The 26,924-nt window shown below is 45.3% G+C and overlaps 1 protein-coding gene across 1 annotated transcript in view; it reads left to right on the plus strand.

Annotated features, from left to right (window-relative positions):
* The window catches only part of LOC106603879 (serine/threonine-protein phosphatase 2A 55 kDa regulatory subunit B beta isoform), a 91,258-nt gene that overhangs the window by 52,087 nt on the left and 12,247 nt on the right, over positions 1-26,924 (plus strand). Inside the window, exons 2-4 of the mRNA XM_014198091.3 lie at positions 18,812-18,909; positions 22,180-22,345; positions 23,623-23,735. Of these exons, the coding sequence (XP_014053566.1) occupies positions 18,812-18,909; positions 22,180-22,345; positions 23,623-23,735 (377 nt within the window). The remainder of the gene's footprint in view (positions 1-18,811; positions 18,910-22,179; positions 22,346-23,622; positions 23,736-26,924) is intronic.

Genomic DNA, 26,924 nt, shown 5'->3' on the forward strand with positions numbered 1-26,924 from the left:
GTGTGTGTGTGTGTGTGTGTGTGTGTGTGTGTGTGTGTGTGTGTGTGTGTGTGTGTGTGTGTGTGTGTGTGTGTGTGTAGATGTGCGTGAAATGCATGGTTGGGGGGCAGTGATAAACTCAGCTCATGTCTCCTTCCACGGTGCCGCTCTAACATTATTACCAAAGATGGGTTTGTGTTATCAGGGCGGCTGGGCTCTCATGCAGCACCATGACCCTGACCCCTTGCGTTTGAAAGCTCTCTCCCTGTCTCTCTCTCTCTCTCTCTCTCTCTCTCTCTCTCCTCTCTCTGTCTCTCTCTCTCTCTGTCTGTCACTCTCTCTCTCTGTCTCTCTCTCTCTCCCTGTCTCTCTCTCTCTCTCTCTCTCTCTCTCTCTCCCTGTCTCACTCTCGCTCTCTCTCCCTGTCTCTCTCTCTCTGTCTCTCTCTCTGTCTCTCTCTCTCTCTCTCTCTCTCTCTCTCCCTCTCTCTCTCCGTCTCTCTCTCTCTCTCTCTCTCTCTCTCTCTCTCTCTCTCTCTCTCTCTCCTCCCCTGTCTCTCTCTCTCTCTCTCCCCTGTCTCTCTCTCTCTCTCTCTCTCTCTCTCTCTCTCTCTCTCTGTCTCTCTCTCTCTCTCTCTCTCTCCCTGTCTCTCTCTCTCTCTCTCTCTCCCTGTCTCTCTCTCTCTTTCCCTGTCTCACTCTCGCTCTCTCTCTCTCCCTGTCTCTCTCTCTCTTTCCCTGTCTCTCTCTCTCTCTCTCTCTCTCTCTCTCTCTCTCTCTCTCTCTCTCTCTGTATCTCTCTCTCTCTGTCTGTCTCTCTCTCTCTCTCCCTGGCTCTCTCTCTCTCCCTGTCTCTCTCTCCCTGTCTCTCTCTCTCTCCCTGTCTCTCTCTCTCTCTCCCTGTCTCTCTCTCTCCCTGTCTCTCTCTCTCTCTCTGTCTCTCTCTCTCTCCCTGTCTCCCTCTCCCTGTCTCTCTCTCTCTCTCTCTCTCCCTGTCTCCCTGTCTCTCTCTCTCTCTCTCTCTCTCCCTGTCTCTCTTTCCCTGTCTCTCTCTCTCTCCCTGTCTCCCTCTCCCTGTCTCTCTCTCCCTGTCTCCCTCTCCCTGTCTCCCTCTCTCTCTCTCTCTCTCTCCCTGTCTCCCTCTCCCTGTCTCACTTTCTCTCTCTCTCGCTCTCTCTTTCTCTCCCTGTCTCTCTCTCTCTCTCCCTGTCTCACTCTCGCTCTATCCGTCTCTCACTCTCTCTCTCGCGCTCTCTCTCTTTCTCACTCTCTCTCTCTCACTCTCCCTGTCTCACTTTCTCTCTCTTGCTCTCTCTTCCTCTTTCTCTCTCTCTCTCGCTCTCTCTCTCCCTGTCTCCCTCTCCCTGTCTCACTTTTTCTCTCTCTCGCTCTCTCTTTCTCGCTCTCTCTCTCTCTCCCTGTCTCACTCTCGCTCTCTCCCTGTCTCTCACTCTCTCTCGCGCGCTCTCTCTTTCGCTCTCTCTCTCTCTCTCTCACTCTCCCTGTCTCACTTTCTCTCGCTCTCTCTTGCTCTTTCTCTCTCTCGCTCTCTCACTCTCTCTCTCCCGCTCTCTCCCTGTCTCTCTCTCTCGCTCTCTCGCGCTCTCTCTTTCTCTCTCTCGCTTTCTCTCTCTCTCTCTCTCTCCCGGGCTCACTCTCGCTTTCTCCCTGTCTCTCACTCTCTCTCTCTCTCTCGCTCTCTCTTTCTCGGTCTCTCCATCTCACTCTCTCTCTCTCACTCTCTCCCTGTCTCTCACTCTCTCTCTCTCTCTCCCTGTCTCCCTCTCCCTGTCTCTCTCTCTCTCTCTCTCTCTCCCTGTCTCCCTCTCCCTGTCTCCCTCTCTCTCTCTCTCTCCCTGTCTCTCTTTCCCTGTCTCTCTCTCTCTCTCTCTCTCTCTCTCTCTCTCTCTCTCTCTCTCCCTGTCTCACTCTCGCTCTATCCGTCTCTCACTCTCTCTCTTGCGCTCTCTCTCTTTCTCACTCTCTCTCTCTCACTCTCCCTGTCTCACTTTCTCTCTCTTGCTCTCTCTTCCTCTTTCTCTCTCTCTCTCGCTCGCTCTCTCCCTGTCTCCCTCTCCCTGTCTCACTTTTTCTCTCTCTCGCTCTCTCTTTCTCGCTCTCTCTCTCTCTCTCTCTCCCTGTCTCACTCTCGCTCTCTCCCTGTCTCTCACTCTCTCTCGCGCGCTCTCTCTCTTTCGCTCTCTCTCTCTCTCTCTCACTCTCCCTGTCTCACTTTCTCTTGCTCTCTCTTGCTCTTTCTCTCTCTCACTCTCTCACTCTCTCTCTCCCGCTCTCTCCCTGTCTCTCCCTGTCTCTCTCTCTCGCGCTCTCTCTTTCTCTCTCTCGCCTTCTCTCTCTTCATCAGACAGAGCTGATTCATCAGACAGAGTTGATTCATCAGACAGAGTTGATTAATCAGACAGAGCTGATTCATCAGACAGAGTTGATTCATCAGACAGAGCTGATTCATCAGACAGTTGATTCATCAGACAGAGCTCCACATGGTCAGATGTTCAAACCTGATCAGTGATCAAAACATCACTCAGATGTTGGGATGAAGACCTCTTCAGAACGGACTCCTCACAGTCCAGTTACTCACACTGGCTCATATCAACACAGCTTTTCAGTTTTCTGAAACGTCAGCCTTTGGTCAATCACAATATTGTTAATGTTTGTTTGATAGCAGGTTTATGTTAACTGGAAGATCCAGTGCTGTAGTTCTCTGTATGCAGTATGTAGAACACCTGTCTGGTGATTCATTCTCTATATGCAGTATGTAGAACACCTGTCTGGTGATTCATTTAGTACTAGTGTGTGTCGTTGTCTGTCTGTCTGTCTGTCTGTCTGTCTGTCTGTCTGTCTGTCTGTCTGTCTGTCTGTCTGTCTGTCTGTCTGTCTGTCTGCCTTGTCAGGCCTTGATCAGAGAACAAAGCAGCTGAGCTTCTCTCTGTTCAGAGGAGCTACGGTAATGAGGAGGTACGGTAATGAGGAGGTACGGTAATGAGGAGCTATGGTAATGAGGAGCTACGGTAATCAGGAGCTACAGTAATGAGGAGCTATGGTAATGAGGAGCTACGGTAATGAGGAGGTACGGTAATGAGGAGCTATGGTAATGAGGAGCTACGGTAATCAGGGGCTACGGTAATGAGCTACGGTAATGAGGAGCTACGGTAATCAGGGGCTACGGTAATGAGCTACGGTAATGAGGAGCTACGGTAATGAGGAGCTACGGTAATGAGGAGCTACAGTAATGAGGAGCTACGGTAATGAGGAGCTACGGTAATGAGGAGCTACAGTAATGAGGAGCTACGGTAATGAGGAGCTACGGTAATGAGGAGCTACGGTAATCAGGGGCTACGGTAATGAGCTACGGTAATGAGGAGCTACGGTAATGAGGAGCTACAGTAATGAGGAGCTACAGTAATGAGGAGCTACAGTAATGAGGAGCTACGGTAATGAGGAGCTGCAGTAATGAGGAGCTACGGTAATGAGGAGCTACGGTAATGAGGAGCTACGGTAATGAGGAGCTACAGTAATGAGGAGCTACGGTAATGAGGAGCTGCAGTAATGAGGAGGTACGGTAATGAGGAGCTACGGTAATGAGGAGGTACGGTAATGAGGAGCTACAGTAATGAGGAGCTACAGTAATGAGGAGCTACGGTAATGAGGAGCTACGGTAATGAGGAGCTACGGTAATGAGGAGCTACGGTAATGAGGAGCTACGGTAATGAGGAGCTACAGTAATGAGGAGCTGCAGTAATGAGGAGCTACAGTAATGAGGAGCTACGGTAATGAGGAGCTACAGTAATGAGGAGCTACAGTAATGAGGAGCTACAGTAATGAGGAGCTACGGTAATGAGGAGCTACGGTAATGAGGAGCTACGGTAATCAGGGGCTACGGTAATGAGCTACGGTAATGAGGAGGTACGGTAATGAGGAGCTACAGTAATGAGGAGCTACAGTAATGAGGAGCTACGGTAATCAGGGGCTACGGTAATGAGCTACGGTAATGAGGAGGTACGGTAATGAGGAGCTACGGTAATGAGGAGCTACGGTAATGAGGAGCTACGGTAATGAGGAGCTACAGTAATGAGGAGCTACAGTAATGAGGAGCTACGGTAATGAGGAGCTACAGTAATGAGGAGCTACGGTAATGAGGAGCTACGGTAATGAGGAGCTACGGTAATGAGGAGCTACGGTAATGAGGAGCTACAGTAATGAGGAGGTACAGTAATGAGGAGGTACGGTAATGAGGAGGTACGGTAATGAGGAGCTACAGTAATGAGGAGGTACGGTAATGAGGAGCTACGGTAATGAGGAGCTACGGTAATGAGGAGCTACAGTAATGAGGAGCTACGGTGATGAGGAGCTACGGTAATGAGGAGCTACGGTAATGAGGAGCTACGGTAATGAGGAGCTACGGTAATGAGGACCTACAGTAATGAGGAGCTACAGTAATGAGGAGCTACGGTAATGAGGAGCTACGGTAATGAGGAGCCACAGTAATGAGGAGCTACAGTAATGAAGAGCTACAGTAATGAGGAGCTACGGTAATGAGGAGCTACGGTAATGAGGAGCTACGGTAAAAAATGAATAAAAAATATTTCACCATTATTTATTTAACCATGAATAAAATGTATTTAGTCTCAAATAAATAATGAAACATGCTCAATTTGGTTTAAATAATGCACTAACACAGTGTTTGAGAAGACAGTAAAAGTGCAATATTTGCCATGTAAAAAAGCTAACGTTTAAGTTCCTTGCTCAGAACATGAGAACATATGAAAGCTGGTGGTTCAATATTCCCAGTTCTTCAATATTCCCAGTTAAGAAGTTTTAGGTTGTAGTTATTATAGGAATTATAGGACTATTTCTCTCTATACCATTTGTATTTCATATACCTTTGATTATTGGATGTTCTACTAGACACTTTAGTATTGCCAGCCTAATCTCAGGAGTTGATAGGCTTGAAGTCATAAACAGCACTGTGAAGCAAGCATTTCTAAGAGCTGCTGGCAAACGCAGTAAAGTTTGAATGAATGCTTACGAGCCTGCTGCTGCCTACCACCGCTCAGTCAGACTGCTCTATCAAATATCAAATCATAGACTTAATTATAATATAATAAACACAGAAATATGAGCCGTTGGTCATTAATATGGTCAAATCCGGAAACTATAATTTCGAAAACAAAACGTTTATTCTGTCAGTGAAATACGGAACCGTTCCGTATTTTATCGAACGGGCGGCAACCCTAAGTCTAAATATTGCTGTTACATTGCAAAACCTTCAATGTTATGTCATAATTATGTAAAATTCTGGCAAATTAGTTCGCAACGAGCCAGGCGGCCCAAACTGTTGCATATACCCTGACTGCGTGCAATGAACGCTAGAGAACTGGCACAATTTCCCTAGTTAATATTGTCTGCTAACATGAATTTCTTTTAACTAAATATGCAGGTTTAAAAAAATATATATTTCTGTGTATTGATTTTAAGAAAGGCATTGATGTTTATGGTTAGGTACATTCGTGCAACGATTGTGCTTTTTTCACGAATGCGCTTTTGTTAAATCATCCCCTGTTTGGCGAAGTAGGCTGTGATTCGATGATAAATGAACAGGCACCGCATTGATTATATGCAACGCAAGACATGCTAGTTAATCTAGTAATATCATCAACCATGTGTAGTTAACTAGTGATTATGTGAAGATTGTTTGTTTTTCATAAGATAAGTTTAATGCTAGCTAGCAACTTACCTTGGCTCCTTGCTGCACTCGCGTAACAGGTGGTCAGCCTGCCACGCAGTTTCCTCGTGGAATGCAATGTAATCGGTGTCCAAAAATGGCAATTACCGATTGTAATGAGAACTTGAAATCGACCCCAATTAATCGGCCATGCAGATTAATTGGTCGACCTCTACAATAAATAGGCCATAGTGACGAAATATTTACAATTTAGCAATAACACTGGAGTTATAGATGTGCAGATGATGATGTGCAAGTAGAGAAACTGGGGTGCAAAAGAGCAAAAAAAATGACAGTATGGGGATGAGGTAGTTGGGTGGGCTATTTACAGATGGGCTGTGTGCAGGTGCAGTGATCGGTAAGCTGCTCTGACAGCTGATGCTTAAAGTTAGTGAGGGAGATATAATTCTCCAGCTTCAGTGATTTTTGCAATTCGTTCCAGTCATTGGCAACAGAGAACTGGAAGGAAAGGCGGCCAAAGGAGGTGTTGGCTTTGGGGATGACCAGTGAAATATACCTGCTGGAGTGTATGCTATGGGTGGGTGTTGCTATGGTGACCAGTGAGCTGAGATAAGGCGGGGCTTTACCTAACAAAGACTTATAGATGACCTAGAGTCAATGGGTTTGGCGACGAATATGTAGCGAGGGCCAGCCAACGAGAGCATACAGGTTGCAGTGGTGGGTAGTATATGGGGCTTTGGTGACAAACCGGATGGCACTGTGATAGACTGCATCCAATTTGCTGAGTAGAGTGTTGGAGGCTATTTTGTAAAAGACATCGCCAAAGTCAAGGATTGGTAGGTTAGTCAGTTTTACGAGGGCATGTTTGGCAACATGAGTGAAGGAGGCTTTGTTGCGAAATAGGAAGCTGATTCTAGATTTAATTTTGGATTGGAGATGCCTAATGTGAGTCTGGAAGGAGAGTTGACAGTCTAACCAGATACCTAGGTATTTGTAGTTGTCCACATATTGTCCACAAGTCAAAACCGTCCAGAGTAGTGATGCTAGTTGGGCGGGCCTGGCGCGGGCAGTGATCGGTTGAAGAGCATGCATTTAGTTTTACTTCCATTTAAGATCAGTTGGAGGCCACGGAAGAAGTGTTGCATGTCATTGAAGCTCGTTTGGAGGTTTGTTAACACAGTGTCCAATGAAGGGCCAGATTAATACAGAATGGCGTCGTCTGCGTAGAGGTGGATCAGAGAATCACCAGCAGCAAGAGTGACAACATTGATATATACAGAGAAAAGAGTCGGCCCGAGAATTGAACCCTGTGGCACCCCCATAGAGACTGCCAGAGGTCCGGACAACAGGCCTCCGATTTGACACACTGAACTCTATCAGAGAAGTAGTTGGTGAACCAGGCAAGGCCGTCATTTGAGGAACCAAGGCTGTTGAGTCTGCCGATGAGAATGCGGTGATTAACAGAGTCGAAAGCCTTGGCCAGGTCGATGAAGACGGCTGCACAGTACTGTCTTTTATCGATGATGGTTATGATATTGTTTAGGACCCTGAGTGTGGCTGAAGTGCACCCATGACCAGCTCGGAAACCAGACTGCATAGTCGGGAAGGTACGGTGGGATTCGAAATGGTCGGTGATCTGTTAACTTGGCTTTCGAAGACTTTAGAAAAGAAACGCAGGATGGATATAGGTCTGTAGCAGTTTGGGTCTAGAGTGTTTCCCCTTTTGAAGAGGGGGATGACTGCGGCAGCTTTCCAATCTAATGGGTTAATCATGGAAAAAAGGAATCGGCCTTTGAAATCACACTGTGTCTGCCAATATGTCACCCATCGATTCATACCAGTACTGAGTGAGATTGTCCCACACACTCATGGTTATAAACACACACACACACACACACACACACACACACACACACACACACACACACACACACACACACACACACACACACACACACACACACACACACACACACACACACACACACACACACACACAGACACAGACACACACACACAGTGTGTCAGGGCAGAGCATCATGCTCAATACATTGATCAGGCTACATGACGAAAAGGCGTATCGGAGAACACAAAGCAGAGTAGAACAGAGCGGACTGAACGGGGGGGGGGGGTGCAGAAATAATTACCATCTAAATCATATTCACATTCCACATGGAAACGGAATTCCAAATGATATCTCCAAGACGGGAAACATGCTGGCCTAATTAGGCCCCAGGAGTATCCAGTTTTTGAACTCCTTTTCCCAACGTTTCTTTCCTTATCATCAGAGGAGAACCTGGTGGAAAAATTCCACCAACAAAGAGAATGGAATAGTATTAAAGATTCAGAGGGAATGATGCGCCAGAGGGTGAATTGTTTTCTTCTCATTAACAACCAAGCTCTAGCTTGCTTATTTATTGTGGACAAGGTATAGCTGAACACAAAATGCACACATTGTTTGTTCTGTGAAATAAAACAACAACTATAGAATATAAATATCAATATACATGTATTTCATACTGGTATGATGTGTGTGCTCCCTACATGTAATTGCTGTGAGCATTTTTTAATTCAAATAAAATCAAAGTTTACTGGTCGCGTACACAGATTTGCAGGTGTTATAGCAAAGTAAGAAATAACACAAAAAAAGATATACATCAAAGTTGGCTGTGCCATCTTGCCAGATATTCACCATCTGTTCATCAAACAGAAAATCATCAAAGAAATTTAGAATAAAGTTCTGTTCTGTTTTGCTCCGTGTGTGTGTGTGTGTGTGTGTGTGTGTGTGTGTGTGTGTGTGTGTGTGTGTGTGTGTGTGTGTGTGTGTGTGTGTGTGTGTGTGTGTGTGTGTGTGTGTGTGTGTGCGTGTGCGTGCGTGCGTGCGTGTGTGTGTGTGTGGCAGTGTGGTATGTGGTGTTTGTGTTTGTTTTTATCACTGTGTGTAGAACAATGTGATTATAAAGGAGAAGTGTTCCTATAATCCAGAAACTCCCAAGTGATTCCATACATTGAAACTAGTTCAGTGGTGTTTGCCCTCTCTCTCCATGGAGTGCAGATCTGAGACAGCTGCAACAACAGGTCACATGACTCGTGACGTGGCTGGATGCAGGCCTCGCTGTGCTCCGATTTCAGTGAATGTATGATTGTTTTATTGAAAACGTACGGCCGAATTAGGGATTTTTATCAAAAGTACTATCGGTTTTGAGTCAGTAAATTTGACTTTTTTTCGAAAACATTTGCGATTATTTTATATCATTATTTTATGTATCCGACTGCCACAGCAGGGTAGATGGGGAACAACTGAGCATGAGCACCCTCAAGGGGGAAACCCTGCTCACGATATGCCCTTATATGGAGCTTGACGTCTCAGTTGATTTGGAGGAAGAAGGAGCTGGTGCGAAAGTTGATAGGCCTGTCGCAGATAAAGTTAGATATGTAAAGATGGCTGTTGTTCAGTCCCTGGCTGTACTTTATACAGGAAATCAAGGAGAGAAACGTCACGAGAGTTTTCTATCCCAATGATGATAACTAACAATCATTTCATCTTTGACCAATCCCCGAGGTTCGTAAGACCCTGGGTTTAATAATACAGTGAGAGAAAAAAGTATTTGATCCCCTGCTGATTTTGTACGTTTGCCCACTGACAAAGAAATGATCAGTCTATAATTTCCCTCATTAAAATGCAAATCAATTTATAACATTTTTGACATGTGTTTTTCTGGATTTCTTTGTTGTTATTCTGTCTCTCACTGTTCAAATAAACCTACCATTAAAATTATAGACTGATCATTTCTTTGTCAGTGGGCAAACGTACAAAATCAGCAGGGGATCAAATACTTTTTTCCCTCACTGTAATTAGGCAAAGTCTCAGATTCTGCATAAGGTTCGTTGTTCTTTATTCACGAGAGCTCTGAAGTCAAAAATGCAAACTCAGTCATTTTATAACTCCCACCCCCACCTACACACACACACACACACACACACACACACACACACACACACACACACACACACACACACACACACACATACACACACACACACACACCTTATCACTTTTCTACCAGCCTCTCCGTTTCTTGCCGTTCCTCTCCTCCCTAGATTAGAGGGGCCTTGGAAAGGGCCTCTTTTTTGTCGTAAGTTTTCAGTTACAACCAGGTCACATGTAGTTCAATTGTCCTTTGTTTTCTCAACCATACATTTCTCACCCTTAACTTGTCTCACACATACATTATTGGATTATAGTCTTATAATTCTAATACATTTCACATAGTCTTATAATTCTAATACATTTCACATAGTCTTATACGTTTCAGGGTGGAATTCTTTAGTCATTACTTTAAACATATAAATTCCTTTATCAAGAAGTCACCAACTTTCACAATTTTTGTGAAAAAGTTACAAAGAGATGCAGATGATGGTTAGTAGCAATTTGAAATAGTAAATACGATGTATAAACTCTCTGCAGCCAACGTTGCATCGCTGTGTGTAGCAAGCACTTCAGCGACGATGCATATGAGGGAGATATTGAATCTGAAATGATGGGGAAAGACAAGCGGAGGACGTAAAGATACAGCTGATGCTGCTGTATTTCTATGGGCTGGATCTTCAGCAGTACCAAAATACAAAGAGAAAAGAGATGTTTGAAAAGAGATGGGGACAAAGCTAGCGTGCGGAGCTATGAGAAGAGATGGAGACAAAGCTAGCACGCTGAGCTATGAGAAGAGATGGAGACAAAGCTAGTGCGTGGAGCTATGACAAGAGATGGGGCCAAAGCTAGCGCACGGAACTATGAGAAGAGATGGGGACAAAGCTAGTGCGCAGAGCTATGTAGCCTAGCCTGATTCTATGTAGCCTAGCCTGACTTTGTGTAGCCTAGCCTGACTCGATGTAGCCTAGCCTGACTCTATGTAGCCTAGCCTGACTCTATGTAGCCTAGCCTGACTCTATGTAACCTAGCCTGACTCTATGTAGCCTAGCCTGACTCTATGTAGCCTAGCCTGACTCTTGAAGTTGGAGTGTCTCTAACTTGTTTTTCAACCACTCCACAAATGTCATGTTAACAAACTATAGTTTTGTTAAGTCAGTTAGGACATCTACTTTGTGCATGACACAAGTAATTTTTCCAACAATTGTTTACAGACAGATTATTTCACTTATCATTCACTGTATAACAATTCCAGTAGGTCAGAAGTTTACATACGCTAAGCCGACTGTGCCTTTTTAAACAGCTTGGAAAATTCCAGAAAATGATTTAATGGCTTTAGAAGCTTCTGATAGGCTAATTGACATCATTTGAGTCAATTGGAGGTGTACCTGTGGATGTACTTCAAGGCCTACCTTTAAACTCAGTGCCTCTGCTTGACATCATGGGAAAATCAAAAGAAATCAGCCAAGAACTGTAACTGAATTGTAGACCTCCACAAGTCTGGTTCATCCTTGGGACCAATTTCCAAACGCCTGAAGGTACCACATTCATCTGTACAAACAATAGTACGCAAGTATAAACACAATGGGACCTCACAGCCATCATACCGCTCAGGAAGGAGACGCGTTCTGTCTCCTAGAGATGAACGTACCTTGGTGCGAAAAGTGCAAATCAATCCTAGAACAAAAGGAAAGGACCTTGTTAAGATGCTGGAGGAAACAGGTACAAAAGTATCTATATACACAGTAAAACGAGTCCTATATCGACATAATCTGAAAGGCCGCTCAGCAAGGAAGAAGCCACTGCTCCAAAACCGCCATAAAAAAGCCAGACTACGGTTTGCAACTGCACATGGGGACAAAGATTGTACTTTTTGGAGAAATGTCCTCTGGTCTGATTAACAAAAATAGAACTGTTTGGCCATAATGACCATCGTTATGTTTGGATGAAAAAGGGGCAGGCTTGCAAGCCGAAGAACACCATCACAACCGTGAAGAACGGGGGTGGCAGCATCATGTTGTGGGGGTGCTTTGCTGCAGTAGGGACTGGTGCACTTCACAAAATAGTTGGCATCATGAGGGAGGAAAATTATGTGGATATATTGAAGCAACATCTCAAGACATCAGTCAGGAAGTTAAAGCTTGGTCGCAAATGGGTCTTCCAAATGGACAATGACCCCAAGCATACTTCCAAAGTTGTGGCAAAATGGCTTAAGGACAACTCAGTTACACCAGCTCTGTCAGGTGGAATGGGCCAAAATTCACCCAATTTATTGTGGGAAGCTTGTGGAAGGCTACCCGAAACGTTTGACCCAAGTTGAACAATTTGAAGGCAATGCTACCAAATACTAATTGAGTGTATGTAAATTTCTGACCCACTGGGAATGTGGTGAAAGAAATAAAAGCTGAAATAAATCATTCTCTCAACTATTATTCTGACATTTCACATTCTTAAAACAAAGTGGTGATCCTAACTGACCTAAGACAGGGCATTTTTACTTGGATTAAATGTCAGGAATTGTGAAAAACTGAGTTTAAATGTATTTGTCTAAGGTGGATGTAAACTTCCGACTTCAACTGTACTTTCCTATTTGAACATAGAGATGATACATAATGGTCCTCATATGTAAATTGTGTCGGATCCAATAGGCTAAATGAGACAGGAGAGAACATAGTGATTATCCACACGTAAGATGTCAGTGGCTCTTCTGTCCTGGCTAGCCCTGTCTGTCTCGATCCTGTCTGTCTTGATCCTGTCTGTCTATCCTGTCTGTCTCAAACCTGTTTGTCTCAATCCTGTCTGTCTCGGTCATGTCTGTCTCGATCCTGTCTCGATCCTGTCTGTCTCGATCCTGTCTGTCTATCCTGTCTGTCTCAAACCTGTCTGTCTCAATCCTGTCTGTCTCGATCATGTCTGTCTCGATCCTGTCTCGGTCCTGTCTGTCTTGATCCTGTCTGTCTATCCTGTCTGTCTCAAACCTGTCTGTCTCAATCCTGTCTGTCTATCCTGTCTTTCTCTATCCTGTCCTGTCCCTGATTTTCAGGATACCCATACCGCTGTCTGTACTGTACATCTCTATCGATCACACTATATGGCTGCTTCTCAAATGGCACCCTTTTCCCTATATAACGGCCCTATGGGCCCTGGTGAAAAGCAGTGCACTATATAGGAAATAGGGTGTCATTGGGTACACACCATAGGACAGCTGTACCTCACAGTGAGGGATAAGCAGCACACACACAGGCCTGATGTGTTTGTCCAGTAATCAGGAAGACTCATGGCTCATGTCATGGTGCTAAGCTAACAATGGTACCATTTGGCATACAGACAGTCAGTTGGCCAAGTTGTGTAACAGGCATCACATAGGGGACTATTGTGTCCTGAGCTAAAGGGGGTTCTTTCAGCCTGTCATCAGGCTCTCCATTTCCAGCTCCTCTCTATGTCTTGTCTGTATTGGCACTTAGTGGTTGGTCTCTCAGCATCATACTCCTTGGCTTATTGGAACACAATAAGATAACACAAACACACGCAAACAAGAGCTATCTCAAATCAAAGCAAATCAAATGTTATTGTTCACATACACATATTTAGCAGATGTTATTGCGTTTGTACCGAAATGCTTGTGTTCCTACTGTAGCTCCAACAGTGCAGTAATATCTAACAATTCACAACAATACACACAAACCTAAAAGTAAAATAATGGAATTAAGAAATATATAAATATTAGGATGGCAATGTTGGAGTGGCATTGACTAAATACAGTAGAATAGAATACAGTATATACATATGAGATGAGTAAAGCAGTATGTAAACATTATTAAAGTGACTAGTGTTCCATTATTAAAGTGACCAGTGACCTCAGAGACACACATCCTGCTTTTACCATCATCGACACAGAATATTTCTCCAGTCTGGTTTACAAGAGGAGGTGGTGGGGATTGTGTCTGGCTCACTTGGTCACAGATGTATTACCTCAGTGGTGTTAAAGGAGAAGTTTACCCAAAATCCAGAAACTCCCAAGTGATTCCATTCATTGAAACTATTTCAGGGAAGGTTGCCCTCTATTCCTCTCTCTCCCTGGAGTGCAGAACTGAGACAGCTGCAAACACGGGTCACGTGACTCGTGACGTTGCTGGATGCAAGCCTCGCTCTGCTCCATTGTCAGTGAATGTATGAGTCACAAATCCGCAAACTGTGGACCAATTCATTGTTTTATTGAAAGCATACGATCGAGTGAGCTACTTTTGTGTTCTTTTCCACCTGAAATATTTGCAATTATTTTCTATTATTATTTTATGTAGTCGGCTGCCACAGCAGCGGAGACGGGTAACAACTGTGCACGTGCACGTGCACCCTCGTGAGGGAAAACCCTGCTACATAGAAATGTCACGATATGCCCTTATATGGAGCTTGATGTCACAGATTCAAGTATTGTTTGGGGGAGAAGTAGTGAGGTTTACAAAGCATGCTTATGACCCAGACTGACCAGGTGAATCCAGGTGAAAACTATGATCCATTATTGATGTCAATTGTTAAATCCACTTCAATCAGTGTAGATGAAGGGGAGGAGACAGGTTAGAGAAGGATTTTTAAGCATTGAGACAATTGAGACATTGATTGTGTCTGTCTGCCATTCAGAGGGCAAGAGAAAATATTTAAGTGCCTTTGAACGGGGTATGGTAGTAGGTGCCAGGTGCACCGGTTTGAGTGTGTCAAGAACTGCAATGTTGCTGGGTTTTTCAAGCTCACAATTTAATCAATTTTAAATTCAGGCTTTAACACAACAAAGTGTGGAAAAAGTCCAGGGGTGTAAATACTTTCTGAAGCACTGTATGTATGTATGTGGAAGGGGAAGGGAGTATAGTGTATATGAATATGAAGCAGTAGCAAGGGAAGATGCAGTCTGCTGATGCCAATTCAAAGCCCAAGAACAAAGTCCTCCTCGTTCAGCCCCTGCTAGTTTAGGAGGAGGTCGTCATGGGAACCTTAAATCTCCTAAACACGCAGACAACATGGAGGTGCACTAGGGTAAACATATAACAACCCAGTCTTCTCTCTCTTTCACTCTCCCGCCCTCTCTTTCACTCTCTGTTTCTCTCTCTCTTTCACTCCCACTATCTTTCACTCTCCCTCCCTCTCTTTCACTCTCTGTTTCTCTCTCTCTTTCACTCCCACTATCTTTCACTCTCCCGCCCTCTCTTTCACACCCTGTTTGTCTCTCTCTCTCTCTCTCTCTCTCTCTCTCTTTTAAAAACACAAAACACATCTATATCTTTTCCTTTCATCACCTCTCTCTTTTTCTTTCTGTCTCTCTCTCTTTCTGACATGCTGCTCCTGGAAAAAAAGCATAATTATTTAAAAGCTTTGTCTTGTTTGTTTTAATGTTAATTATTTTAATCAGGACCAAGCTTTGCCATTTTAGCACTCTGTTAGCGTGTGTGTGTGTGTGTTGTGTGTGTGTGTGTGTGTTGTGTGTGCGTGTGCGTGCGTGTGTGCGTGCGTGTATATGTGCGAGCGAGGGACTAGTCTCTTCAGGTCTAAAGAGATGCTGGAACAATACAATTAAACCTGCAAATGAGAGGCCGCTCCACACAGCTCACTAGACAGAGTGAACCGTTATCTCTGAGGATTGCATAGCAACAGTGTAGCCAGGCAGGCACAGCCTCTAAAACAGATGCATCTGCTAGAGGAAGATCAGGGAAGATGTGTCAAAGGCAGGAATCGATCGAACCACAATCTGCTTGAGGGAAAACTCACCATCGACTCGTTTTGTTTTTCATTTAAAAAAAAACTTCCATCCATTCTAGGCATGCCAGTTGGACTCTCTTAACCTCACAATGCTAGAACAAGGTATTCTACGTGATACATCTCAGTTCTGGATGTCCTGACCTGAATCACTGTTTTGGTACGTTCAGTCCATAGATCATGTGGGGTAGCTAAGTGTGTCGGGTTATTTTGGTTGTGTGTGACATGGGCAGACGGGAAACTACAGGGTTAGATGTGGAGACAGAGGATGTTAATTGATAGACTGGGTGTTGGGGGTGAGGAGGGTTATGCATACTAGAAACACAGCTCCTCCATTTAGAAACACATCCCCTCTGCTGGCTGTTATAGCAGAGATTACCGCTGCAGCATACCCAAGCACCCAGCAGCACATACACTTGTATACACAGCAATAAAGGCTCTTTGTCTTCTTCAAGGTTGGTAAATTACACATTGAGTCAAGAGAGGGGCGGGGAGTCGGGGACTCTTGAGAGGCTGTTAACCTCACTAGGGTAGGGGGCACTATTTTCACCTCCGGATGAAAAGCATGCCCAAAGTAAACTGCCTGTTACTCAGGCCCAGAAGCTAGGATATGCATATAATCGGTAGAGTTGGATAGAAAACACTCTAAAGTTTCCAAAGCTGTTAATAAAATAATGTCTGTGAGTATAACAGAACTGATATGGCAGGCGAAAACCTGAAAACCAGGAAGTGGGATTTTTTTGTTGTGGGTGCTTTTCTCTTGCCTGCCTATACAGTATGTCAATGGTTAGGACCTAGATTGCAGTTCCTATGGCTTCCACTAGATGCCACAGTCTTTAGAAATTGTTTCAGGCTTGTATTCTGAAAAATGAGGGAGTAAGACCACTCTGAGTCAGTGGATAGTGGGAAATCCCCAGAGCCGAGAGCGCAACTTTCTTGTTTTTCTTTTATATTGACGAAGCTATTGTCCGCTTGAAATATTAGCGATTATTATGACTAAAAACAACCTGAGGTTTGATTATAAACATCGTTTGACATGTTTCTACGAACTTTACTGATAGTATTTTGATTTTTCGTCTGCCTGTTTTGACTGCCTTTGAGCCATTGGATTACTGAACAAAACGCGCCAACAAAACGGAGGTTTTTGGATATAAAGAGGGACTTTATCGAACAAAACAAACATTTATTGTGTAACTGGGAGTCTTGTGAGTGCAACCATACGAAGATCATCAAAGGTAAGTGATTAATTTTATTGCTATTTCTGACTTTTGTGACTAATCTACTTGGCTGGTAACTGTATGTAATGTTTTGTGAGCTGGGCGCTGTCCTCAGATAATCGCATGGTATGCTTTCGCCGTAAAGCCTTTTTGAAATCTGACACCGCGGTTGGATTAACAAGAAGTTCATCTTTAAGCCGATGTATAACACTTGTATGTTTTATGAGTTTTTATTATGAGTATTTCTGTTTTTGAATTTGGCGCTCTGCAATTTCACCGGATGTTGGCCAGGTGGGACGGTAGCGTCCCACACCTCCTAGAGAGGTTCATGTGAACAGTGAGTTGTGTGGGAGTAGTGGTGGCATTGATATGGCAGCAGGTTGTTTAGACAGGCAGGCAGACAGACAGACAGACAGACAGACAGACAGACAGACAGACAGACAGACAGACAGACAGACAGACAGACAGACAGACAGACAGACAGACAGACAGACAGACAGACAGACAGACAGACAGACAGACGGAAGAGCATCTGCCTCTAAATTCCTCCGTAGTGTCGCAGCTCATCGACACTCCCTAGTGAGGGGTTGCCTTAATTAAACATCCCAGATTGTCCTACTTTCCTCTGTGGCTGTGTGGTTTAGATAGTCCTCTACTTTCCTCTGTGGGTTTAGATAGTCCTCTACTTTCCTCTGTGGGTTTAGATAGGCCTCTACTTTCCTCTGTGGGTTTAGATAGGCCTCTACTTTCCTCTGTGGTTTAGATAGTCCTCTACTTTCCTCTGTGGGTTTAGATAGACCTCTACTTTCCTCTGTGGGTTTAGATAGGCCTCTACTTTCCTCTGTGGGTTTAGATAGTCCTCTACTTTCCTCTGTGGGTTTAGATAGTCCTCGCCTTTCCTCTGTGGGTTTAGATAGGCCTCTACTTTCCTCTGTGGGTTTAGATAGGCCTCTACTTTCCTCTGTGGGTTTAGATAGGCCTCTACTTTCCTCTGTGGGTTTAGATAGGCCTCTACTTTCCTCTGTGGGTTTAGATAGGCCTCTACTTTCCTCTGTGGGTTTAGATAGGCCTCTACTTTCCTCTGTGGGTTTAGATAGACCTCTACTTTCCTCTGTGGGTTTAGATAGGCCTCTACTTTCCTCTGTGGGTTTAGATAGGCCTCTACTTTCCTCTGTGGGTTTAGATAGGCCTCTACTTTCCTCTGTGGGTTTAGATAGGGCTCTACTTTCCTCTGTGGGTTTAGATAGGCCTCATCACAAAGCAAGACAGCCAAAAATAGCAGCTTCCTTTGCCATTTCTCTAAGCCCCTAAAATAGAGATGGGTAAATTGAGACGTTTGTGTCCCACACACACACATATGTCTGTTAGTGTTGTCTTAGTGGCTTCTCTGAAGTCTAGTATGTTTCTCCCAGATAATAATAATAGTTCTGGATCATTGTCAACAGTAGGCTGCCTGGCCACTCTGTTGGGGTCTGTAAAGACTGACTCTATCTTCCATCCCTATATATGAACATGAGCATAGCGTTTATCTATCATCTTTAATATTGTAGAGAGAGAAAGGGGGTGTGGGGTGGCTCCTTTGTCATGAAATTTCACTGTCAACCACAGAATGGAGTGCCCCCGAGTTTGCGACGTATGGAAGCAAAGATGTAATTTGTATCTGATCTCATGCGATTGAGTTGTGGCAACCTATTGTGAACGTTTCCCTGCCACAGAGGGAAGCAGCAGGCTATCTCTGTGTATAATTCCCCATGTTCCCCATTCCATATTATTGTATAGATCTGATGTGTGTCTGGGAGATGTGTGAGAGGGTTTTGCATATGAATGGGTTGGTGACAGACAGTGAGGAGCAAGCGGGGTGCGAGGGGTAGTAGTATTGTGAAGACTGCAGGTTGTTGTAGTGCTGGTCCAGGCCTTCATCAGCCCTGAGGTAGGCTAGCAGCACACATAATTGATTCGATCCATGGACATGCTATCTGAGCAGGCCTTCCTGCTCGGGAGAAAGCAGGTCTTCAAAGACTTAAGGATCACATGAAAGTAGACCTTTTCACTCCACTCTGCGTCTTTCAAGTCATTAACCACTTCAATTTCATTCACATAGTTGGGTTTTGAAAGTAGATTTCACGGTTGTCAATGAGATGAAGTGAACAGAACATGACTCTTTCAGGCATAGAGTAGGTCGGTAATGTGTATCTCAGTGAGGTAACTTGTTGTTTTCCGTTTGTGTTTTCTGTTCCAGCTGACATCATATCCACGGTTGAGTTCAACCCAACAGGAGAGCTGCTGGCGACCGGGGACAAGGGAGGGAGAGTAGTGGTGTTCCAGAGAGAACAGGAGGTAAGACCTGCCAAGACCCGTACTCATCATGTCACATCACATCCTGTTTTCCTATGAGTCACTAACTCAGGGGTCTCCAACCTTGTTCCTGGAGAACTACCCTCTTGGAGATCGTCACTCCAACCTTGTTCCTGGAGAACTACCCTCTTGGAGATCGTCACTCCAACCCCAGTTGTAACTAACCTGGTTCAGTTTATCAACCAGCTAACTATTACAATCAGGTGCGCTAGATTAGGGTTGAAGTTAAAACCTACAGGGTGGTAGCTCTCCAGGAACAGGGTTGGAGTTAAAACCTACAGGAGGGTAGCTCTCCAGGAACAGGGTTGGAGTTAAAACCTACAGGAGGGTAGCTCTCCAGGAACAGGGCTGGAGTTAAAACCTACAGGAGGATAGCTCTCCACGAGCAGGGTTGGAGTGAAAACATACAGGGTGGTATCTCTCCAGGAACAGGGTTGGAGTTAAAACCTACAGGAGGGTAGCTCTCCAGGAACAGGGTTGGAGTTAAAACCTACAGGAGGGTAGCTCTCCAGGAACAGGGCTGGAGTGAAAACATACAGGGTGGTATCTCTCCACGAGCAGGGTTGGAGTGAAAACATACAGGGTGGTATCTCTCCAGGAACAGGGTTGGAGTTAAAACCTACAGGAACAGAGCTGGAGTTAAAACCTACAGGAGGGTAGCTCTCCAGAAACAGGGTTGGAGTTAAAACCTACAGGAGGGTAGCTCTCCAGGAACAGGGTTGGAGTGCTACCCTTGGTCCTGGGGACCCAAGGGATGCACGTTTTGGTTTTTGCCCTAACACTACGCAGCTGATTCAAATAATCAATTAATCATCAAGCTTTGATCAATTGAATCAGCCATGTAGTGCTAGGGCAAAAACCACAACGTGCACACTTTGGGGTCCTGAGGACCGAGTTTGGGAAACACTGATCTTGCTAATGAACCTGCATCCAATGAACCTATACAGAACCTTTAATGACATAACATCATCGCCACATTCGTTACCATTCATTGATGGTGTTCCAGTTACATTCCCTGGGTTGCTGTGTAGTAGTAGTGGTGTTGAAAGGCTGTGGATGTTTATTCAGTGGTGGTAGGAGGTATTATGGAGAGATTACGGTTGACTCTGGGAGGCCTATAGCATTTCCTGTGGTAGCTGGATGGAAGGACTAGACAGCGTCTGAATCTTCTGTCTGGCTGTGGTGAAAATATGAATGTCAGGGACTGACTTACTGAATCCCCCTGTCAGGGACTGACTGAATCCCCCTGTAAGGGACTGACTGACTGAATCCCCCTGTTAGGGACTGACTGACTGAATCCCCCTGTCAGGGACTGACTGAATCCCACTTTCAGGGACTGACTGACTGAATCCCCCTGTTAGGGACTGACTGACTGAATCCCCCTGTCAGGGACTGACTGAATCCCACTTTCAGGGACTGACTGACTGAATCCCCCTGTCAGGGACTGACTGAATCCCACTTTCAGGGACTGACTGACTGAATCCCCTTTCAGGGACTGACTGAATCCCCCTTTCAGGGACTGACTGAATCCCACTTTCAGGGACTGACTGACTGAATCCCCCTGTTAGGGACTGACTTACTGAATCCCCCTGTCAGGGACTGACTGACTGAATCCCCCTTTCAGGGACTGACTGACTGAATCCCCCTGTTAGGGACTGACTGACTGAATCCCCCTGTCAGGGACTGACTGAATCCCACTTTCAGGGACTGACTGACTGAATCCCCCTGTCAGGGACTGACTGAATCCCACTTTCAGGGACTGACTGACTGAATCCCCCTTTCAGGGACTGACTGACTGAATCCCCCTTTCAGGGACTGACTGAATCCCACTTTCAGGGACTGACTGACTGAATCCCCCTGTTAGGGACTGACTGACTGAATCCCCCTGTCAGGGACTGACTGACTGAATCCCCCTGTTAGGGACTGACTGACTGAATCCCCCTGTCAGGGACTGACTGACTGAATCCCCCTGTCAGGGACTGACTGAATCCCACTTTCAGGGACTGACTGAATCCCCCTGTTAGAGACTGACTGAATCCCCCTTTCAGGGACTGACTGAATCCCCCTTTCAGGGACTGACTGAATCCCCCTTTCAGGGACTGACTGACTGAATCCCCCTGTCAGGGACTGACTGAATCCCCCTTTCAGGGACTGACTGAATCCCCCTTTCAGGGACTGACTGACTGAATCCCCCTGTCAGGGACTGACTGAATCCCCCTTTCAGGGACTGACTGAATCCCCCTTTCAGGGACTGACTGACTGAATCCCCCTTTCAGGGACTGACTAACATAATCCCCCTGTCAGGGACTGACTGACTGAATCCCACTTTCTTCCTCCTCCTCCTTTCCCTTCTTTTTCTTTCCGGCTGATTTCAAGGCGCTCCATAGTATCCACTAATCCCCACACCAGAGGCGCTCCTTTCTCCCGTCTCCCCCCTCCTTTCCCCCTTCCCCTGTCTTTACCCCCGCAGAAGGCAAATCTGTTTCCATTAATACCCTCCCCTCCTGTTTGGTCATCTGATTTGGCTCTATTGATTCTGACCTGCCGTGTTGGCTGAGCTGAAGCTAGGTTGCTGGGTTCCCATTGAGCTATCTCTAACCACTCTGACTACACACCTTGACAACCTTACAATAGATTTAACCCGCTTTTGCCTGAGTTCTTGAATTTCTACCATGTGGAGGCAAAATGGCTGTACAATGTCAGCGGTTATGTCAACCCGTATGATACCGGAGACGGATTTTGGTGACTGGTCCACATACTACAATCCCCATGCTTTGTTGGTTCCTGGGATTTTGACAGCCCCCTCCTGTATGTATGCTTGATGTAGAAAGCAGAAACCAGGCCATCAACACATTTGCTGCTGTGCAAGTCTTGGGTTGCTGTTTCCTAAATGTTGTCTATTCATTGCAAATAGGACGATCCCCACTCTCTGTATCCCTCCCTGTATCCTCATGCTGAAACACTGGCCTATCAAATACATCTAATCAAGTTGTATTAGTCACATACAGTTTACAGCAGGTATAAAAGGTGCAGCAAAATGTACTAGCTCCCTCAACAATGCAACACATTAGTCAATAACAATATTAACAATAAAATAGTGAAACATAACAAGTAGTAGTAATAATGGACTGGATGTACACTGTTTTTACAGACAGAAAGTGGGTAGTGACTAGGTCACACAGTGCATGTCTTAATAGCTGAATAATAGCAGAACATCTTCCACAAACTCAAACATGCTTGTTGTTGTTTCAGAGTAAGAACCAGCCCCACAGGAGAGGGGAGTATAATGTTTACAGCACCTTCCAGAGCCACGAGCCTGAGTTTGACTACCTGAAGAGCCTGGAGATCGAGGAGAAGATCAACAAGATACGGTGGCTGCCTCAACAGAACGCTGCCTACTTCCTTCTCTCCACCAATGGTGAGCCACTTCCTCCTCTCCACCAATGGCAAGCCACACTGCTAGTCCTAGTGAAATCTAGGAAGGAACAGGCGTTATGTGAGCAGAGTGGTGCCTATTCGTTCTAAAATGCTCACACTATTTTTTGGTTTCACGTTGGTGGCGCACCTTCTACTCCTGTTTGTTCTAGTGACATTACCATGTCTAACTGCTCACTAGACCAGTCGATGTTTCTGAATGGTTCCATTACCGCCATTACATTATTTATTGTATTGTAAGGCCCATTGACGTTAGCCAAGCAGCTGTTTTATGTTGAATTAAGTGCCACCAGAGGCAGGAAGTGACCTTTACAATACTGCAGTACCCTTCCTTTCGCCTTTCAGTAAATGTATTAGACGGGGAACTTGAATCAGCAGACTGACTCCTGGACATCAGTAGAACAAGCTAGGCTGGACAAGCTAGGCTGGACAAGCTAGGCTGGATAAGCTAGGCTGGACATCAGTAGAACAAGCTAGGCTGGACAAGCTAGACTGGACAAGCTAGGCTGGACATCAGTAGAACAAGCTAGGCTGGACAAGCTAGGCTGGACAAGCTAGGCTGGACATCAGTAGAACAAGCTAGGCTGGACAAGCTAGGCTGGACAAGCTAGGCTGGACATCAGTAGAACAAGCTAGGCTGGACAAGCTAGGCTGGACATCAGTAGAACAAGCTAGGCTGGACAAGCTAGGCTGGATATCAGTAGAACAAGCTAGGCTGGACAAGCTAGACTGGACAAGCTAGGCTGGACATCAGTAGAACAAGCTAGGCTGGATAAGCTAGGCTGGACATCAGTAGAACAAGCTAGGCTGGACAAGCTAGGCTGGACATCAGTAGAACAAGCTAGGCTGGACAAGCTAGGCTGGACAAGCTAGGCTGGACATCAGTAGAACAAGCTAGGCTGGCATCAGGAACTTTGATCAGGTTAATTGGAGGCTGATATATTTCTTATCTATTTATGTCATGCCAACCCTCAGCAGTGGCCTGCTTCCAATACTGTAGCAGCACAGCAGACTACTGAGTCCCCCTCCTCTCCTTAGTACAGCTAGCTATCTCCCCGCCAGCCAGCCAGCCAGCCAGCCAGCCAGCCAGCCAGCCAGCCAGCCAGCCAGCCAGCCAGCCAGCCAGCCAGGCCATCACACCTTTCCTTTAGCCAATCCCAAGCCTGCTGTTACTCATCCCTCTCTCCCCTCATCCACCCCTCCCTCCCCTCCTTCTCCTCCACCCTCTTTCTCCTCCTCCTCCTCCTCTCCTCCCTGCAGATAAAACAGTGAAGCTGTGGAAGGTCAGTGAGCGGGACAAGAGACCGGAGGGCTACAACCTGAAGGATGAGGAAGGGAGGATCCGAGACCCCACCACCATCACCGCCCTGCGGGTAAGATGCCAATCCTTCCCCCACTACAGTGTTACCACAGCCTGCCCGGTCATCTCTGTGCCCACATTTGCAATGCTACATACAGAATTTGAATGCGTGTATTCTCCTTCCTCTGGCAACCTGTGACATTATCACTCCCTATGGCAGCCTAAGCCTGCATCTCTCCTAGTGCCACCGAGGGATTGAAGAAACTGGCCTGGTTTCATATCTTGCCAAATGCACGTGTCTGTCAGTGTGGGGGTGGGGAGGGGGTTGTCGGGTTCTTAGATGGGGGTGTGACACCAGGCACCAATGCTGCTGACCACACATTAGCCAGGTCCTGCGGTGACCCATCTGTCTACACCAGCTTGTACCCAGGGGTCAGCATGGGGTCAAATATAGGGCTGGGCGATATATCAAATACATTTGATTCATTCAAATGTATGTTTTTACGTGATATTCCAAATGCCTGTATTGTTTTTTGTATTTTTCGTTTTTATGAGCGTCCTCTTGTTCTCATTGTCTTTTTGGTCTCGTCTCGTTCGCTCCTTCTGTGCTGTGCACCTTCCCATTTACACCAGAGATCTGTATATAATGATGAGATGCTAATGTCTCCGCCCTAACAATGGGAGTTGTTGTCCCAAAGGCGGGAAGGCAGGCGACAACCTTAGGTTCAAAATAAGCGCATAGAAATGCATTGGGCTTATTTTGGACAGATTTTGGTGAGAATGAAACCTCCGGCTTCTCGTCTTTCTCACAAGCCCCTCCCCCTAGCACTCACAACAACAAAGATCAGTGATCCCTTTTTCCTCTCTGACAAAGGACTTCAACTCACTATTTGCATTTGTGGTTTGGTCCAACAGAATGGGTCATATGAACACCAAAACACATGGAGACATTATTTTACTTTACTAGAGAAGTTAACCTTTCAAACCATACCCTGTTTATGTTTCAACTCCTCACATTTCGAGCAGAGCAGACACTACTAAAACGGATGTACCGATTGTAGTCAGGAAGCAGGTGCAGAAGGTTAGTTTAATAGTAAGAAGCATGAAGATAAACAAAACAGGAGAAGCGTACAGAACGTAAATAAAACCAATACTGGCAAATGACTGAGGCTACTGAGGGCTAAGTAAAGGGAGAGTAATCAAGGTGATGATGAGGTCCAGGTGTGCGTAATGATGGGGACCAGGTGTGCGTAATGATGAGGTCCAGGTGTGCGTAATAATGATTGCCAGGACCGGTGGTTAGTAGACCGGTGACGTCGAAAGCCGGGGTCCCGGGAGTAGGCGTGACACCAATGAATATTCATTCTGGAAAATGAATGCTCAGTTTGTCATGCGAGCATTATGGTACCACGTATTGCTAGCAGCATTTTAGTCAAATAAAGATTGTTATACTAGCTGTTTAGTGTATGTGTTTTATAAATGTGCAATAAGCATAAAACAATTATAAGGAATTGACAACCCGTTCCCATTCTGAGGTAGGCCACTTGATTTCAACATCTGAGCAAAGTGGACAGGCTAGCATGCTGTTTAAACAGTTGGAGACCGACAGAAGGTTGTGTTCATAACAATTCAACTGTTTTGCCTTGTTAACTGAATTCAGAGCTTGTGAAATTATACCTAGATCCAAGTTGGCTAAACTTGACATTTAAAGATTAGCTGGCTACTCACTAGCACGTGGGCTTGTGCTTGAGAGGTTGTTTATGAGACCAGTGTTCATTTTCTATAATGGCTGCTACATTATTACTGATTATTCATGGTTCTGCTTCTATTTATAACAAAAAGGGCATTTTTATAGACAGACCTGAAAGCCAGATCAGTGATTATTGCAAAAACAGCAGGTTAAACTATTTTTGATAGAATAATGAAATGATTAGTGGGTTTTATAGTTGTGTAAGGCTCATATTCAGCCTAGGTATAATTACACAAACTCTGAATTCATTAGGTCATTGCTGACATTTTCAAATGCTGTGTTTTTTTAACATTCAATTGTACAACAAAGCTTATTTAGAAAAAAAAAACATTAAAACAAATCTAGATATATATTGTGAATCGCCCATAAGCTTGAAGGTATGTGTTTTAGGCCGTATCGCCCCCATCTCCATGGAAACACAGCCATCCTGATGTTAGTTACATGTTGGTATCAGCTCTACTGACAGCGTTAAGATGATAAGACCATGATACCATACAGGTTATATCTGCTGCTTGTTTTCTGTTCTTTTTACCCATTTCATCATCCTCGTGATACGTGAAAGAACAACCTAGAACAACCATCATCTCCCTTTTCTTCACCACTCTCTCATAGATCAAAAAAAAATGAAATTGACACATTTTCCTTTGTTCAAGAGCTCATAGTCCTCAGTCTTCCTCAGTAAATATTAGATTGATTTAGAAAAGTGAGCGGTGCAGAAACCATATCAATATTTGGACCCCTGGCTCGCCCCAATCATCCTTATCTCTTCATGCTCTTATTTTCCGCTCTGGACCCAAATTGACCCTTACACAACACAGCCTTTGGAAATCAATAGGAATCACATGATGCCTGAGAGATGGGATTGTGAAACATAATGGAATGGGAACAAGCTGGTGGGAGGGAGGGACAGTGTTCCAGGACTGGTCAGTTAGAGACTCCCAGGTTCACAGATGATTGGGACTCCTGGCTGTCAGTCACTGAGAGAAAACATGATGTCACCCATCAGAGAGGATGCAGAATTCACTGTCAGTCTGTCCCATTGCCCTGGCCTGCAGGGGACCTTACTGACTACACTTAACCCTAAGTGACCCCAATACGGGATCAATGTTATTGAAACTGTCCACAGTGAATCCTCTTCCTCAGAACCACTGTGGGTTTAGGGTGAGACGGTACACTTGAAGGAGGATTTATTATCAATTTGGGTTGAGGGAAAGGGGGATACCTAGTCAGTTGTACAACTGAACGCCTTCAACTGAAATGTGTCTTCCACATTTAATCCAACCCCTCTGAATCAGAGGTACGGGGGGCTGCCATAATCAACATTTTCGGCACCCGGGGAACAATGGGTTAACTGGCTTGCACAGGGGCAGAACGACAGATTTCCATCTTGTCAGGTCGGGGATTTGATCCAGCAACCTTTTGGTTAGTGGCCCAATGCTCTAACCACTAGGCTACCTGCCGCTGGGTTCGCTATGCGTCTCCTATCCTACCTTAAGTAAACATATCACCCGC

Source organism: Salmo salar, chromosome 04, assembly GCF_965601325.2.
Source record: "Salmo salar chromosome 04, fSalSal1, whole genome shotgun sequence".
In the NCBI taxonomy this organism is placed as follows: Eukaryota; Metazoa; Chordata; class Actinopteri; order Salmoniformes; family Salmonidae; genus Salmo; species Salmo salar.